Raw genomic sequence first — 17,440 nt, forward strand, 5'->3', positions numbered from 1 at the left:
TTCCTCAGCAGAGAATCTCGCGTCAGGATAGGCCGCTGTTGCTACTGCCAACTTGTGACCTACAAGCTGACCACTCCTGCAACAGATGCATTTGCTGATCGGTTCGATTTTTTGTTTTTCTTTAGCGGAGGATTTTGAGATGACCCAGGGTTCCCATCGGGTCCAGTTCTGCGGGTCCGGTTGTCTGTTTGGGATCCACGTGCCTTCTGCCGTTTTTATTTCTCTAACAGACAATCTGTGTTCAGTTCTGGTCATAACAGTTAAAACTGTCTCAGAATCGGACGATGTGTCCGCCAAAGACGGGGAATCACCGACATTGCTGGTGTCTAGCTGCTTGTTTCGGTCAAGGACATCAGTCGATGATTTGGGTGGAGTTCTAGCTGTCAAGGAGCTCCTGGAGAAGATCTCTGGCATATCCACAATCTCTCCAGGCTCTGTCTCCATTGCGGTGTTCTGCACAATACCATCGTTGTAAAAAAGCTGAAGGTTGCCCTCCCCAGAATCCATAGGCATGTGCCCCAAAGAGGAGGCGTGGGATTCCCCGCTTGAGCAGTTACCCACCTGGGGTAGTGATTCTGTTTGTTTACCCTCAGTCATTTATATCAACAAAAAAACAAAAGGTTAGCAGTTTAGCAGCCGAACCGTGACCCCTCACTACGCCTGCTAATGTCCGAGACTGGACCCTTTCGGGGTTGGATCCCTCATCGTCTCCAGCTCAGTCCTGTCACAGCTGCACACATGCCTGTAACAGTTGACAGTTGCATTAGCCATCTGGGCCTTGGCTGGATGGGTGGTTGTCACCTCCGCCCAAGGTCAGTACTAGAGCAGCCGTTCCCCTACCTTAGGGCTGTCTAGTCACGACACAGCCAGTGCTAGATCCGCTGCCTTTAGCGAGTGCAGAGGCACTCCCAGCAGTCTGTGCACGCAAAATTGACTCACAGCGGTCTTGAAGAAGGAGCTTACGCTTACCTCTCGCCTCCCCTTTTAGATTATAACAACCCAACTATCTTTGGAGATTTTGTGTAGTGTTAGTCACTAAATAAAGGGTGTCCCAGTAAGAACGCCGGATTTCAGGAGCGTCTTATCCTCATCTGTATTTCAATAGGAATACCCGAATTATCAGCAATGCTATCAGTATTAGGTCCCATTTGTAGTCATGAATCGCTCCACGACGGATCAAAGCTTGGTCATAGTTTAAGTGAACTACAAGTATCGGGAATGTTTCTCTGAAACGGTGCGGAAGCTGCACGTTAGTTTCGGCCGGGATTATGCACAAAATGAATTATCTGTCCGAAGATTTATTTTACAAGTTCGAAGAAATTGGCTTAGTTTTTGACATTAAAAGACCAATTCGAAGTCGGGCAGATCACTTCATTGAAAATATTGAGGCTGTACATAATAGTGAAGAGGACAACGCAAGTTGAACATATATTCGTCGGCGTAGTAAGGAGTTAGGCCTAGCTCGGAGCACAGTACAAAGCATTTTGGTGAAATACCTTCACATATTCCCTTACAAAATTCAACTCACACAAGAGATCAAGCCAAGATATCTCGTAAAACGAATTGAATTTGTAAACTGGTTGGTTGGAAATCAAGATGAAAATGACATGTTTTTAGAAACTTTGCTGTTCAGCTATGAAGCACACATTCATCTCAGAAAGATCGTACGATTTAACAACGTGCGACTACTTTCTTTGGGTACATTTAAAGTCGCTCGTTTTCGCCAATAATCCTTAAACAATCCAAGACGTGAAGTAGGAAATTATTCGTGCCATTAATGGAATTCAACAGGGAGTGTATGAAAAAGTGATGGAAAACTTTGCCACGAGGTGTCGGGCTTGTCAGCAGGCAGCAGGTGGGCACGTACAAGACATAATAATATTATGTCATTACTAATCGGAGATACTAGGCTTTAAGATTCATGTTTCATATTGTAAATTTAGCATGAAAATATATGGTTTATTAACATTTAAAATCCGGCGTTCTTATTGGGACACCATTTATAAACACTAAGGGATTCTTTTACGAAACAATACTTAAAGTTCTTTTAGTGAATTTCCCCTATAGGGAATATTAGCGAATTTCCCCTATAGGGAATAAGCTATTACCGTAGTACTCATGGTAAGACCTGGACCCGGGACCAATTTACTTTTTCGTTTTGAGGTCCCTAGAGACCAAAAACACCATCCGTTCAAATTCATTTATATATATATACTAGCTGACCCGGCGAACTTCGTATCGCCTAAGTTATAGGTTTCCCCTAAGACAGACCGATGGAAAGAAAGTACCGTTACGTTTAATTTTCAAGATGATCTCGTTCGCATCGCTCAATCACGTCCTGGTTGAAGTTCGTTCGCTACGCTCACTCACCTTTGGGTTGGAGCTCGTTCGCTACGCTCACTCACCTTTAGGTTGGAGCTCGTTCGCTGCGCTCACTTGCCTTCAGGTTTCAAGATGATCTCGTTCGCATCGCTCAATCACGTCCTGGTTGAAGTTCGTTCGCTACGCTCACTCACCTTTGGGTTGGAGCTCGTTCGCTACGCTCACTCACCTTTAGGTTGGAGCTCGTTCGCTGCGCTCACTTGCCTTCAGGTTAGCTCGTTCGCTACGCTAACTCGCCTCCAGGTTGAAGTTCGTTCGCTACGCTCACTCACCTTTTGGTTGCAAATTAGCTGTTGTCATAAATGTAAAAGAAATAATAGTGCTGCACCCTGTTGGTAATCCTTGTAACTTTAATGCTATTGAACATCATAGAACAGAACCAACTTGTTTAATTGAAACAGCTGTTAAGATTCATTAATTCCATTTCTCATAAGGTTAACATGGGAAACTCCAGAGCCACTGGGGCGGAGCCCTTTTAAGAATTTCGAAACGGGAAATAGTTTATTTCCTATTCGCATACCTACAGAATTTACACACCAAATTTCATAACGATCGGTGAAGTCGTTCCGGAGGAGTTTGCAGACAAACACTGTGACACGAGAATTTTATATATTAGATAAATAATTGAAAACATTATAAAAACATTAGTACCCTTTTAAATTCATTTTTAATTAATAAACAACATGTTTCGACACTTAGGTCATAGTCATGTTTACATTTACAAATACAATCATTTACATTTGTCGTTTATTAATTAAAAATGAATTTAAAAGGGTACTAATGATTTTATAATGTTTTCAATTATTTATATAGTAGTAGCCCTAATCACAATCATACTTATTATACAGGGTGTTTGTGAACTCTATCAAAAAAATTCACAGGATTATTCCTTGGGTTAATACATGAATATTTTACATTATAAACATGGGTCGCCGGAGCCTCGTTTTCTGTCTGTCTGTCTGTATGTGTTTTTTATAAATAACTTTATAACTCGAGTTTGAATCGAGGTACAAACTTTAAATTTGACACACTTGTGTATTTTACCGTGTTAAACAAACATGCAAAATTTCATTTCGTTGACTGTAGCCGTTTCAAAATGGCGGCCATCTAAAATCTTTGACCTCAAATTACATGAAAACCACTAGAGTTACAAAAAAAACACAAGAATAACAAAATGTGGGAAATTTTATGCCAAATCAAATGACACCTAGATCTTAAAGATCGGACAACAAACAGCTGAGTTATAAACGTTTTAAATAATTAATAATTTCTTTACTGGCTTTTAATTGTTATTGTTTATTCTTTAAAATCATCTGATCCTTTCTAAATTGTCACAACAATGTAAGACAGCTGGTTGGACATATGATTTTGAGATGATGATCACATGATTATTTTGAGTTATTAATTTTTTTAATAATTAATAATTTCTTTACTGGATTTTAATTGTTATTGTCTATTCTTTAAAATCATCTGATCATTTCTAAATTGTTACAACAATGTAAGACAGCTGGTTTGCCCTAACAACAACATTTAGTTTTTTACTAGATGGTAAATGTATTAAGTGTCCTATTTTTACCTTAACTATTGAAATCTGTTTAAGGTTACGTAATGTACTCTGTATCAGATGATTTTAAAGAATAAACAATAACAATTAAAAGCCAGTAAAGAAATTATTAATTATTTAAAAAGTTTATAACTCAGCTGTTTATAGCCCGATCTTTAAGATCTAGGTGTCATTTGATTTGGCATAAAATTTCCCACATTTTGTTATTCTTGTGTTTTTTTTGTAACTCTAGTGGTTTTCATGTAATTTGAGGTCAAAGATTTTAGATGGCCGCCATTTTGAAACGGCTACAGTCAACGAAATGAAATTTTGCTTGTTTGTTTAACACGGTAAAATACACAAGTGTGTCAAATTTAAAGTTTGTACCTCGATTCAAACTCGAGTTATAAAGTTATTTATAAAAAACACATACAGACAGACAGACAGAAAACGAGGCTCCGGCGACCCATGTTTATAATGTAAAATATTCATGTATTAACCCAAGGAATAATCCTGTGAATTTTTTCGAGAGAGTTCACAAACACCCTGTATATATATATTTATATATGTGTCCTTAAGCGCGATAACTCGAGCAAAAGTCATCCGATTTTTATGAAATTTGGTACAAACGTGTAAACCTACGTTTTTTCAAACGAGTTCGCGAACCAGCATGATCGGACTATGGGAACAGGGGTTTATGGGGGATTTTATGGGGTAAAAATTGGTTTTTCCCATTTTTTACCCTAAAAACTTAAAACTTAGCAATTTCTTTCCAAACCATTTTGTAGCGCTTAAAAAAACAAATAATTTAGTATATTGAAGTGTTAATGAGCGTTTAGTAATAGTATATGCGCCTAATGGTTACGGAGAAAATTCCAAAAATCTGTCCATTTAAAATTCCCATTTTATCTATCTATATATTAATAGGCAAGCATGTTTCTTTAAAACCTTTTTTCTCAGCTTGTGTGCATCGTGGGGTAAATCTGCGCATACCGTTAGAAAGCAATTATCCTGTAGGTGTGCAGAATCCCTTTGTAAATTTAAATAGGCTCAAAGATAAGCACAAAAAATGAGTTTAAAAATTTGAAAAAATTAACATGGATCTTATGCGTTGCCATGCTGGTGACGAAATAACAACGAAATATAAACAGAAAATCAAAACAAATGGAAGAAACTCCAATCACGTGTTTTATTTACAGTGTGGGGTGAAAATAGAGAATTGAGTACATTACATAATTTTGGTCGAGTTTCGACCACTGGACGACCTCTCGTTCTTATGAATAAGTAAAGTGTTGTAGTTTGCTTGTTTATGAACATATTTTGATCAAATTTGGAAAATGCATTAATGTCATACTAAACTATTAAATTTTACAAAAAAACACCCTTTACCCTCCCTGTTGCAGCAGACCTAAGTACTCGTTAAACTAATGTTATTTAAATAGGGAATAAATAAATGTGATATTTTTAAGGAGACATTTTAGTGTAAATCCAATCAGGCAAATGGAAATTCGCTTAGTCTGCAGGTTTGCTGCGGCGGGGGTATTTTGCTATTTGGTTAACTGGTTGCGCAGGGAAAACGTGATGGGGTTTTTGGGGGATTTATGGGGTATTATTCGGTGTTTCTCGTTTTTGACCCTCAAAACATAAAATTTCTTAGTTTCTCTCTAGACCATTTTGAAGAGCTTAAAAAACAAATTATTTAGGATATTAAAGTGTTTCTATATGGTTTTTAGTTAACGAAGAAATCTCAAAAAATTGTAAATTTAAAATTCCCATGTTGTCTTTATGGAGAATAAATGAAAATGGTTTATGTTACCTGGCTTCGTCAAGTGATCCTGCTTCAGTAGTTTACTGCTTAAAAGTCCATCTTCAGGTAGAACAAAAACATCAATAAGTCATCTAACCAATTTGGTTGGATCCGTCGTTACACTTAGAACACACACACGAACAGGAAAAAACACAAAAACGAATATAATACTGTAAAAACTGGCCATTGTAATTAATCACGAGGGACACATGTAGCGACGCCGGAAGATGAGTCATGACTGAAGCAGGATCACTTGACGAAGCCAAGTAACATAAACCGTTTCGCTTAAATTTAGTGATCCAGAGGCTACCTCACCATGAGAATAAGTAAACTGTTGTATTTTGCTTCTTTATAGATATATTTTGATAAAACTTGGCAAATATATTTATTTTTGCTAAGCTATTAATGTTTTACTTAACAAATTTACTTTATTACCCTCCCTGTAGCAGCAAACCTAGGTATTCATTAAACATAATGTTATTGAAATAGATTTAATCAAAAATCAAATCAGGCAAATGGAAATTTGCTTAGTCTGCAGGTGTATTCTTTTTTTATTGTCGAAGGTTGTAGGACAAGTTTTAATAAAATTATTGAATTGTTTTCCAGATATTGCTACTAGGACTTAAGTTTGAAGAAATGTCATGGGATTTTGCCAAACCATCTCAAGAGGACAATCCAGATTGTTTGCCCTGTATTTTTATCCAGTTTAGAGTTGTTGAAAATGGCATGAGAGTGTCAAAGATTCTTCAAATTTTTTCCAAACAAGTGAGTATTTGCCATATTTAAAAAATAATCAGTGAGCAGTGCAGTGGCGTAACAGCTGGCCCTGCAGACACTGCGATGCGGGGGGGGCCCGCGAGGCTTAGGGGCCCGTAAAGTTTAGGGGCCCGCAAAGTTTAGGGGCCCGCAAAGTTTAGGGGCCCGCGAGGTTGAGATACCCTTTTCTCCTGAAAACCAATCCTTTGTTTACGGATGTTTTTCTCTCCTGGCAATTTTTTTTTTAACACAATGTGTTGGTAGATACTTTTATTCTGCCAATTCTACTGAAGTTTCATCTTTTAATTAACAAAATTGTTAACGAAACGCCACCACAATCACCCAACGATGTATATTGTCCGTGTGGTTGTGTTGCATCAGGCTAGGAGCTGTAGCTGTGCGCCTGCCGCCTGGGCGACACACACTCGGACCAGACCAAGGGCCCTATTTAAAAAATGGTTGACAGTTGAGTCAATCATCAACACTCAACTCAACCAACAACAGGATTTGGTATTTTTGAAATCCAACAGTTAATAAAAATAAAATTAACTATGGAAGCTTGTTTTAGGCTTTAGCTCATTATAGGTATACCTATAATAAATTATTTGCTTTCTTCGTCTCTATTTAAGAAAAAATCACCTTATTTTAGTTCCCTTCATCGTTTTGTTTCATTGTGTTTGTGTTTAGAGTTAAATCTTTAATGGATATTTATTTGCCATTGCACTGAAAGCATACCATAACTTAAATAAATTTGATCCCTTTATTAGGTGAATTATGGTATTGAAACAAACTATGGCATTGTTTCTCTTTACCACAATCTTTTAATAAATCATAATAACAATTATCTTATAATAAGTTCAATTAGTAGGCCTGGTCTATTTCAAAGTATTGCAAACATAGAAGAAAACCCTTGATTTGATAGTCTAGTATTGACACAGTAAATAAAATAAAAATGCAGAAAACAATTGCATAAAGTATTGGGTGCTATGACATTGACAACAAATACATAACCTCTAATCAAAAATCACACTTAGTAAATTAAAGCAATAAACAATATGGCGTTAACTCAAAAACAGCAATTTTTGTCAAAAGAGGAAGAAGAAAGTGCAGTCAACCGTCCAATCAACAGCTCGATAGGTAGTTTTGGTTGGATAAGTCAACCGTCAATCGTTTGAAAAATACGAAACGATTGGAAAGTGAGTGACTTAGCACTCAACTCAACAGCCAGCCATTTCAAAAACAGGGCCCCAGCCTCTCCCCCACTGGCCACTACCCGGTCACCTGTTAACTCAGCTGACCGTAGATCACCTGATTTTGATAGAGATCCATGCGGGTGACTCATCAGCGGTGCCTGTCGTGACAGGCTTTGTTTGGTTCTGTCCACGAATACTAAAAAAGACCAGGTATGGATCATAAACGCAAACAAACTGAAATGAAATGAAATGAAATGTTTATTCGTCACATAAGTTTACAAGATTGTGATTTTCACATATAAACATATGACATGTCAATACTACTTTACTAACTAATAATACCTTATGCTAAATTCTTTGTTTTTTATCAATCCATAAAACCTAAAGCTAAGTTTTTATTTAATCATCTAGGGAATAAGGACACAAGAGAATGAGATAAAATTTTTATTTTCTTTTTAAGGATGGCATACTTTCTTCAGTTTTAATTTGATCTGGGAGGTTATTGTAAATTTTCCTACTTATGTACCAAGGCGATCCTTCATACAGAGCTGTTCTATGCACAGGATATTGAAGATCATTCCTGTGTCGGGTGTTATATTGATGAGTGTAATTTTTCAACAGAAATTCCTTATAATTTCTTTTTACAAAGATACACAGTTGAATAAAAAGGGGGCGGCAAGAGGAACGTGGTCTGGTATCAGCTAAAATTCAAACGGCAATTTTTTTTTTAAGATAAAAATATTCCTGGTAATGGGGGAGCTGCCCCATGAGATAATACCATAGGAAGACCTAGACATAAAATAAGAATGATACACAGCAAGAGCTGCATGCAAACCCGAAGTCTTAAAAACCACCCTTAGACCAAACAGTGCTTTTGGTAGAGACAAGCTAATTTGTATTTGATGATCAGATCTCAAATGTATCATTTTAGATTTTCATTTATGTTTACGCCCAGGAATTTAGTATTTGTAGAAGATTTTATGGAATCACCTGATTTTAGTTTGATTGTTAACTCACCTGCCTTCAGTTGCGGATTATGGAAATAGGGAAATGAAGAAGATGAGTTTTGAAACAGTTTAGATGTGCAAATCAAGTTATCATGGAATCTAAATCTCGGGATGCAATCTTAGTTGCAGAAAAAATTGAAGGTGCTCTTACTAGCATTGTTGTGTCATCAGCGAATTGAATAATTTTGGAAGAAAGTGAAAAAGACAAGCCATTGATGTAGAGGATGAACAGAAGAAGCCCCAATTTTGATCCCTGCGGAACACCATGGGTTACTGAGCTCCATTCAGAAAAATGTTTGACACCGGATTTATCTTTGACAATCCCATACAATCTCAATTTCTCCAAGTGTGTGTCCAAGTGAATGTCATGCCTTACACAATCAAAGGCCTTAGACAAATCACAGAAAACACCAAAGGTTCTCTGCGACCTGTCCAAGGCCTCCACTGTCTCAGAAACTAGATCGACTATTGCATCAGACGTGCTTCTCTCTCTCTCTCTCCGAAAACCAAATTGATTCTTGTTCAATAAATTGTTTGAACAATTTGTGAGAGAACAACCTCCTCAAATATTTTTGAAAACACAGGTAAGAGAGCCACTGGTCGGTAGTTTGGAATTTCTTCAGAGTCCCCCTTTTTAAATAGGCTATATCTATAATTTGAGCATACTTCAATTTGTCAGGGAAGACTCCTGTCAGCAGATGTTGATAGAATGAGTGAGTGGTTTTATAATTGAAGAAGCCAATGATTTTGTTACATTTGTTGGAATTTCATCCCAACCAGTTGAACTCTTATTCTTTAATCGATTGATACAAGAGATAACATCGGATTCAGAGACAATCTTGGATTCAAATGCATGTGGGACATTTAAAGGTGCCATTTTTGCTTTGGCGATTGAATCTGCCACCGAAACCTGGGACTGAAATTTATTTGCTACACCAATGAAGTGATGGTTCATGCAATCAGCTACTTTTATAGTAACGTCAATAACCTCCCCATCTATATATTCAATACGCGACATGAAACTTTGTGAACAATAAGGCTTTTTTGTTTTAAAATTTAACCCCACATATTATATACCAAAATGTTCGCCTAGGTGTGTAGATGTGCAAACTGGCTTTAGATTTTTTGAAATATATCTTTTTAAGGGCGTGGGCTGCCCTCAAAGTTCCTTCCATAAGGATAAAATTGTGATTGATTTGAATATTATTACATTCTGAAACAGATGTCAATACATTAGTTCACATAAAAATTAAATCCCAGTTGTTTTGTTTGGTTTTGAAATGTAAACAGTTTGCATGTTTTTATAAGTAATTAGAAACCTGGCAAAGAAATGTTACCTATAGGACACGACGGGAGAAAAGTTTTACATTATATTTTTGTTTAAACATGCCAAGGACCCGATGACAAAGAAATATTGCCGGTCGGACATGGCGAGTCAACATACGGCAAGCAAACGTAAGGACGAGGAGCTGGAATAGTTAGTGGCAACGTTTGCTTACAAAATTACACTGACAAATACAAGAATTCAGCAGCATTCACTTGGCGAGATGGCATTAAAATGTCACAAATGTGGTGCGCTACATTTTAAAGAAGAACAAAGAGGACGAGGCGAAGGATTTTCTTCCTGCTGCCATAAAGTAACTTAATGGAGCAAATCATTTGAGGAGAAACTACAAAGAGAACATAGATCGTACAACTCTGCGCTTGCAATGGTCAGCACTCGAGCTAAAATTAAAGAACATAACGATGGAGGGCCTTTCATGTATAAGGTGTACGACACAATTTATCACTTAATTGGCACCTTTCAACCGTCAGAAGGGGAGCATCCCACATATGCCCAAGCTTATATCTACGGACGTCGAAACTGCTGTTCGAGAAAGAATGCTAAACAAAGCTAATGGCTCTTGCAGTACTGAACTCATGCACATTTTGACTCAACATTTGGTTGATATTAATCCATACGCGCAAGTTTTCAGCATGATGAGCTCTTTCTTGCAAAATACTCCTACTGAACAGCAAAAAGACCTTAGCTTGTATAATTGTATATAGCCAACGATCGAGCTCAAGACCAACGCCGATACAACAATGCAACTTCTAACGACGTTGCTATAATATCCTAATTTATTATTCATGCGAATTCACATGGGTTCACCTATTTATTTTTGATTCCTAGACAAGGTTCTGTTTTTCAATGTGTACCGATTTCTCTCTTTACAATGCTCCATGTTGTTTTACCTACATTATCACTATTCTCTAACAAATTTAGGTTGTACCTCATTTTGGCTGCCCAAACTACTTTCTTCAAAACCTTCTTGTAATTTTTAAAGTATTCTAAGAAAACAGGATTTGTATTATTTCTAGAAATTTTATAAAGCTCCCATTTTCTTTTACTGGATATTCTAATACCTGTTGTTACCCATTGATAATTTCTCCCCTTTTTTGACAGAGATTTCTGTTTAATTCGGCAATTATTTAAAAAAGAATCATAGAATATTCCAAAGAAATTATTGAAACTATCATTAGAACTAAGGTTTGACATGCAATTAGTCCAGTTCTCTTCAATCAGACCGTTTAACATACCAAGAACGTTTTCCTTCTTTATGACCCGCTTCAACAAGTTTTTTTACATTGGTTAGGCCTTTCATTTCTTTGACAAATTACCTGACCTAAGTGGTCAGATCTCCCAAAGTCCACTACTTCACAAACCTTATCCATACTATTTATACATTTGAAATTACGTTATCAATACAAGTGGCTGTAGTTGGTGTTATTCGAGTATACTCATTGATCATGGCATTGTACCCAAAAGACTGAAACAAAGTTTTAAACCTAACACATTTTTCATCATCAATTTGCATGTCTATCCCCGCTTAAAAAAAAATCCCCACTTATGTATATTGGACACAACTGTTGTTCTGCCTCAAGGTGCTCATATAGTTTTTCAAAGCATGAGAAAAAAATCTTTTGGTTTTAAACATTCGGAGTTCTGTAAATTACAATGTATATTGTTTTGGTTGACTTTTCATTACTCAGTTTCAATAGCAGTGCATTCAAAAACTTCTTCAATTCCCATAGAATCAATATCTTTCCTTTCTTTAAAAGTGGTATTATTTTTTGTAAAAATACATACCCCTCCCCTACTTTTTACATTTCTGTGGTAAACTGAGGCTAGCTTATAGGAGGAAAAACAGTTAGGCAAGTGAACATCATTTGTATCCATCCAATGTTCTGACAAACAAACAATTTCTGGTTCAAGTTTTAAATGATCTAAAACAACTTTTAAGACAACAAATTTACTTAAACTTGATCCCTGAATATTTAAGTGAGTTGATAAGCATTTCTTTAGAATTTTTTTTTTATTTACATTACAATTTATATTTTTTAATTGTTTTGGCTTATTTACACGTTTATTTAAAGCTAAGTTACATATACTTGGGTTGCTGACGTGAAGTTTTTTTTAAGATCATGGCTCAGGTTGTTGGTGTTGAGGCAGTGTATAGTTGTCTCTAGTTCGGATGTGGAAAGCAGTGGATCACTCTGTTGAACTGCTGCCTCACTGTAGAGCCGATGTTCAGGCATAACTTTTGGTTCTTCATATGGAGCCTGCATGCTGAGATGAGAAGATTTATTTTGGCAATTATTCTTCCTGGCTGGGTGTTTGTAGCCATGTCTATCAATTGTTTCACTTGAGCATATAATCTCCTTCAACAAGAGCGCAACCACACCGTTTCCGATCTATTAATATGAAGTCCGTGAGAAGTATGATGTCGCCTTTCAAGATAGAGGTGCAGGTCCAGAAGTTTTAAGTGAGAGTATCTTTTAATCTTACATCTGGTAGAGTGATTTATACTATCAATAATAAAGTTCTCCTTTGATTTATTTTCAAGATCATACCTTAATCGAATGGTAGCAATGACTAGATTTGTATGGCTGTAATTTATGGCTTCCTTCTCCAAGGCTGCTACAAGTTGATCAGGAGATGTGTTCGGTTGTATATTGTTTGTCCCACCAATCCAAACAATGTAGTCTAATAGTCTTTGTTTTTAAACGCTTTATATGCAGTGTTTGCTGAAGTTGCTCCAGTGATGGCTTTAAGAGGTGCTCCATTTTGCACATGTCCAAAAATCTTGAATGTTGAACTTACTACTGTTTAAAAAATTAAATTATAAGCTGGTTCCTAGCCTTGGCTATCAGCTTCAATAGCTACCCTAGGTCGAAACTTATTGTCCTTTTTTTAATGCAGCATTTAATTTTTGTGAGTTGGGATTTTGTTGATTTGATCTTCTTTTGTTGTGTTTACTTGTTTTTCCTTCTTCAGACTGACAAATTCCCAGTACATCCCTTCCACAGTCTTCCAAGATGGACATCTCCTGACATTCCAGCACATCAAAAGAGTTGCTTGTGGGAACTCCTCCTAAGGTACTAAGTGTATTTGTTGTTTCTCCAGCCTGATAAAAAATTTTCAGCTGATTTAGCTCCAACTCTTGTAGCTTTGTTATTTTTCTAAGACTTTCTAACTCTTGTTTTCCGATTTTCCAAGCACTCTCCATTACTTCAAGGGAAACAAGTTGTTCATTTATGTAACTGTTTTTAATTTCAATGTATTTTTCTTTTTCTAATAATATTTCTTGATAAAACTGAATAGTGTCTTCTAAACGGCTTATTATGTTTTGAGATTGCTCACTGTATAGAACTTAACAGATTTAAACCCGGGTGACATTTAATTGTGAAGCATTTGGTTTTGGGCTGAAACTGTCAGATATTGTGTTTGCGATGGTTATGAGTATTCCTATAATAGTTTTGCCTGCATATCTAAAAAATGCACACTTGATATGGAACCCAACTGCTGATCTGAATATACCTTTCAACTCACCAAAAGATCCCCGTCCATAGAACGGGCACACAGCTAGTTTTAACAACAAAACACCATGCTTACAGTTTTAAACATCAGTGTACGTAAACCTACTATCCAACAATTTTGAAACAAGATATAAAACACCAACCAAAATAAAGCAATTTAAAATGTAATCCTAATTGTGGAAATTAAATGTTCTAATATTTTAGGCTGTGATGATGGACGCTTTGATCTCAGGATTTGTTGAGGACATCAAAAAGAAAACTTCAGTGACAACCAAACAGCCTGCAACTGATGAGACTGACAGACCACCAGTATATGATACTGCCACTGATAGTGATGGTCAGTACTTCAACTCGCAAATTATCAAATGTAGAAGTAGGTCATGATGTATTTGGTTATCTGGAGCTATTTATTTCCTCATATGGAACTTTAAGGTCTTCCAGGGGTAGTTTCCGGATCTTCGGATCCAAATCCAGTCCAGAATCCAGATACGTTTTTTTTCCGCTTCAAGGACGGGTTTTTCAAATAACTCATATGGCTAGGCAATGTCAAAGACTATCTGTGTCCACAAAACTGTCTGAGTCCATATATTATAGAAGACTGTCTGTGTCCATTTACAAGACTATCTGGATACAGATAGTCTTGTATATGGACACATATAGTTTTGTATACATAATTATAATTTTGGATACATTTAAAAGGGGGACTGGGGGCAGCCCCTAGTGAGCCAAAGGTGAGTTGTATTATATTATTATTATTTGTTAGTATAAACTTCTGTTGTAACCTTGAATTTTTTAAATAATATAATAGTGAATTGTATAGTTAGTTACCATAACTAGCTGTTACCCACAGGCTTCACCCCATTTGAGTTCATAAGTATTAATAAAACTATTGATTGGTAGGGGTGGGCGAGTAGCGATTTTTCAATTCGAGTCGAGTCGAGTTTTTTATTTGAGTAAAAACTCGAGTATTGAGTCGAGTCGAGTAGTTGCGCGTTAAGTAGGCCTAGGCCCAGGGTTTAAGCTGCGGTAGTACTTTTAGCATCTTGCTATTCACAACTTCAAAATGCTACATTGTTTTGCAGGCTAGGCCTATGGCAAATTTTCTACAAATAAAATTGAAAGATGTATCCTAATGTTCAGACAAATGTAATATTAGCCTACTGGAATTTTTTGTTATAAATGCTTAAGTTATTGAATAATATTTTTTCTACAGTTAACTTGAGTTTACAGCATTTTGCTGAAACAAATTTCATTCTAGCCTAAACCCTGCCTAGGCCTAAATAAGTAGGTAGTTTAAGTATACCAAATTTTCTAAGTTATATGGTCACTAATTATTAGTAAACTTACCTCTTACCTTAGGCCTAGTAAAAAATTTGGCCTAGATTACTTGTTGGCTGCAGCATTAAATTTAGGCCTACACATAACTTTTAATTGTGTGTTTTATTTTTTCTTGCCTTAAATTCTTCCTCACTAACATGATAATCAACCTGCAAATAAGAAACAGAATTTATAAAAATAATTTTATTTATAAAACAGAAAACTAATATCAAACTACATATTGTACCATAAGTTAAAAACATCAATATGCAATTAGGTATTTTAAAATAATCACTTGGATAAGCACTTCATCTGCCTATCTAAGTTTGAAGGTTATGGTTACTAGGGCTATCCTCTTCACTCAGTACATTTATAAAAATGATCAAGTCACTCGTCTCTGACAGACTGACTGAAAATATCAAACAAAAACGTAGTAGGGCAAAAAACGAAATAAAATCCCACATTGTATAGCCTATTTGGCCTTTCTTTAATAAACTAACATCTTCCTAGGTTAAGTTACAATTCAAACTGCAGTTGTCATGTTTCTGCCACCAGATTGCAAATTGCACAATCAAAATCACAAACAGAATATGTTTATTTTACTTTCTATTAAACTTCCACAAACAAAATCAATTTTATTTAAAGTTACAAATTCACTTCAAAGTAAAAACATTCAAAACTGACGTTGACATAACTTCACTCCAATCCATTGTTTTGTTGTTACGCCAGCTGTCAACATATCTGCTCTCTCTCTCTCTCTCTCTATCTCTCTCTCTCTCTCTCTAGTCAGTCTGCTTCTGCTTTGTTTTCCCATCAAACAGCTGTTTTGCAGGGCTGACGTTGCCATATTTATCATTACACCATTGAATGTTGGCAAAGTTATCATAAAACTGCTATAGCTTTTATTTCGTAAAAAAAATTAATAGTTTGACTAATTTAAATCATGTTAATGTAAACTCATTAGAAAATTATACTTATAGTTTGTTTACGCCAATACCACAGTTGTAAAAGTACAAAAATTATCGTCCATCTGGCAACACTGAGTTTAAAGTCGAACTGATCAACTGATCTTTTCTTTCTGCCAAGACCCAATGAGATTGCGTCATTCAGATGCATCGATGTTCCTTATAGTAACTTATCGGTTTGTAAAACTTAACACCAATACCGATTAATGTGAAAAAATATGATGATATAATAGGTTATTTTTATTTGTTTTATTTCTATAGTTTAGTATAAAATATTTTTTTATTTATATATTTTGGTATAAAATGTATGGCAGTTCAAACTAAATCTGATACTGTACCTTATAATATCTTCAAGAATCGTCTGCCATTGTTATACTAGTCACGAGACTCCTTTGTTGACTATCAACTATTGCAATTTGATAGATTCATTCAATGCTTTATTTCAACTTACTGTTTCGTTATCGAGATGTATTGTTGACTGTTGTAGGAAAGTGAAAGTCTTAAGTAGTCCTCTTGCTAGCTCTGCCGAATGACGATGGTTGTTTGTTGAACATTTGGTTTACGCTGGTCTAACCTATATGAGTTTAGATAGTTGTTTTTTGTAGGTATGGGGATTAACCCTAGCAGTGGCCAATAGTCGTCTGGTGACGATATGACGTTGATGCTTAGAATGGCCAAAGTCGTCTGATGACGATATGGGCCGAAATTTTTTTAACGGAAAAAAAAACACTTATAATCAACTCAGATGAGAATAATATATATACCATTCGAAAGATCACATTCTGAACTTTCATTTTATTACATAAACAAACCCTGTAGCAGGTATATAACAATGTCACGACGATTAGAAATCAAATGAATTTTTGGCGCGGCACGACTTTTGCAGCCGACACTTGGGAACTGGCAAAATACGTCTTGTTTGGCATTACCCTGCTCGGGTAATTTTCGTCTTGGGATGTTGCGGGTGGTACCACTGGATAGCCATTGATTTTATCTTCATTGTGGTAGTGATATTTAGAACAAAATATTGATTGCACAACCGGTACGATTTTAACAGCTGTTTTTGAAATTTTTAACAAATGGCCAATGGTCGTCAGGTGACGATATGGAAAATACGAATTACATACAGTGTAATTTATTATTACTAGTCATATAGTATGTCATTTTGAAGAGGAAGAAATATAGATTTAGAGAGTGGCAGCTCTGCACACAGGGTTATTTCTGTATACTCGCATGAAGACGACGGAAGTGAGTCATTACTGCTACAGTCTGTCAGCTGTCTTGTAGGCCTATTCGCCATTGTTTGTGTTGTTGCCGGTGAGTGTTCACGATTTATTACTAAATAGGTTATTAGTTCTGCAAGGTTTCTCGTCATGACGAAAATTTTAAGTATATGGTTTATGGGGGTGTGACATGTAGTTTTCTCAAAAGTTCATGGGTACTTTTGGCTTTATATATAGACTAGCTGTTTCCGCGGGCTTTGCCCCGTTTAACTTCATAAGTATTCGCATGGCTCATTCACGTCCTGGTTGAAGTTCGTTCGCTACGCTCACTCACCTTTTGGTTGGAAATTAGCTGTAGTCATAAATTAAAAAAAAATAATAGTGCTG

General features: G+C 36.1%; 1 protein-coding gene across 9 annotated transcripts in view; it reads left to right on the plus strand.

Annotated features, from left to right (window-relative positions):
* Nucleotides 1-17,440, plus strand: part of LOC128985614 (FERM domain-containing protein 8) — a 140,494-nt gene that overhangs the window by 99,143 nt on the left and 23,911 nt on the right. For 8 of the 9 annotated variants that reach the window (XR_008490053.1, XM_054405314.1, XM_054405323.1 and 5 more), the window contains 2 exons: nt 6,339-6,497; nt 13,753-13,885. Coding sequence is in view for 8 of the 9 variants with exons in the window: in XM_054405314.1 (XP_054261289.1) it covers nt 6,339-6,497; nt 13,753-13,885 (292 nt within the window). In the remaining variant the exon portion in view is untranslated. Of the gene's footprint in view, nt 1-6,338; nt 6,498-13,006; nt 13,108-13,752; nt 13,886-17,440 lie in introns of those variants that run through there. The other variant, XM_054405356.1, reaches the window with a different exon arrangement.

The sequence above is a fragment of the Macrosteles quadrilineatus genome, unplaced genomic scaffold (genome assembly GCF_028750875.1).
Source record: "Macrosteles quadrilineatus isolate MER2022 unplaced genomic scaffold, UCM_ALF_1.0 Scaffold_1__1_contigs__length_201487025, whole genome shotgun sequence".
In the NCBI taxonomy this organism is placed as follows: Eukaryota; Metazoa; Arthropoda; class Insecta; order Hemiptera; family Cicadellidae; genus Macrosteles; species Macrosteles quadrilineatus.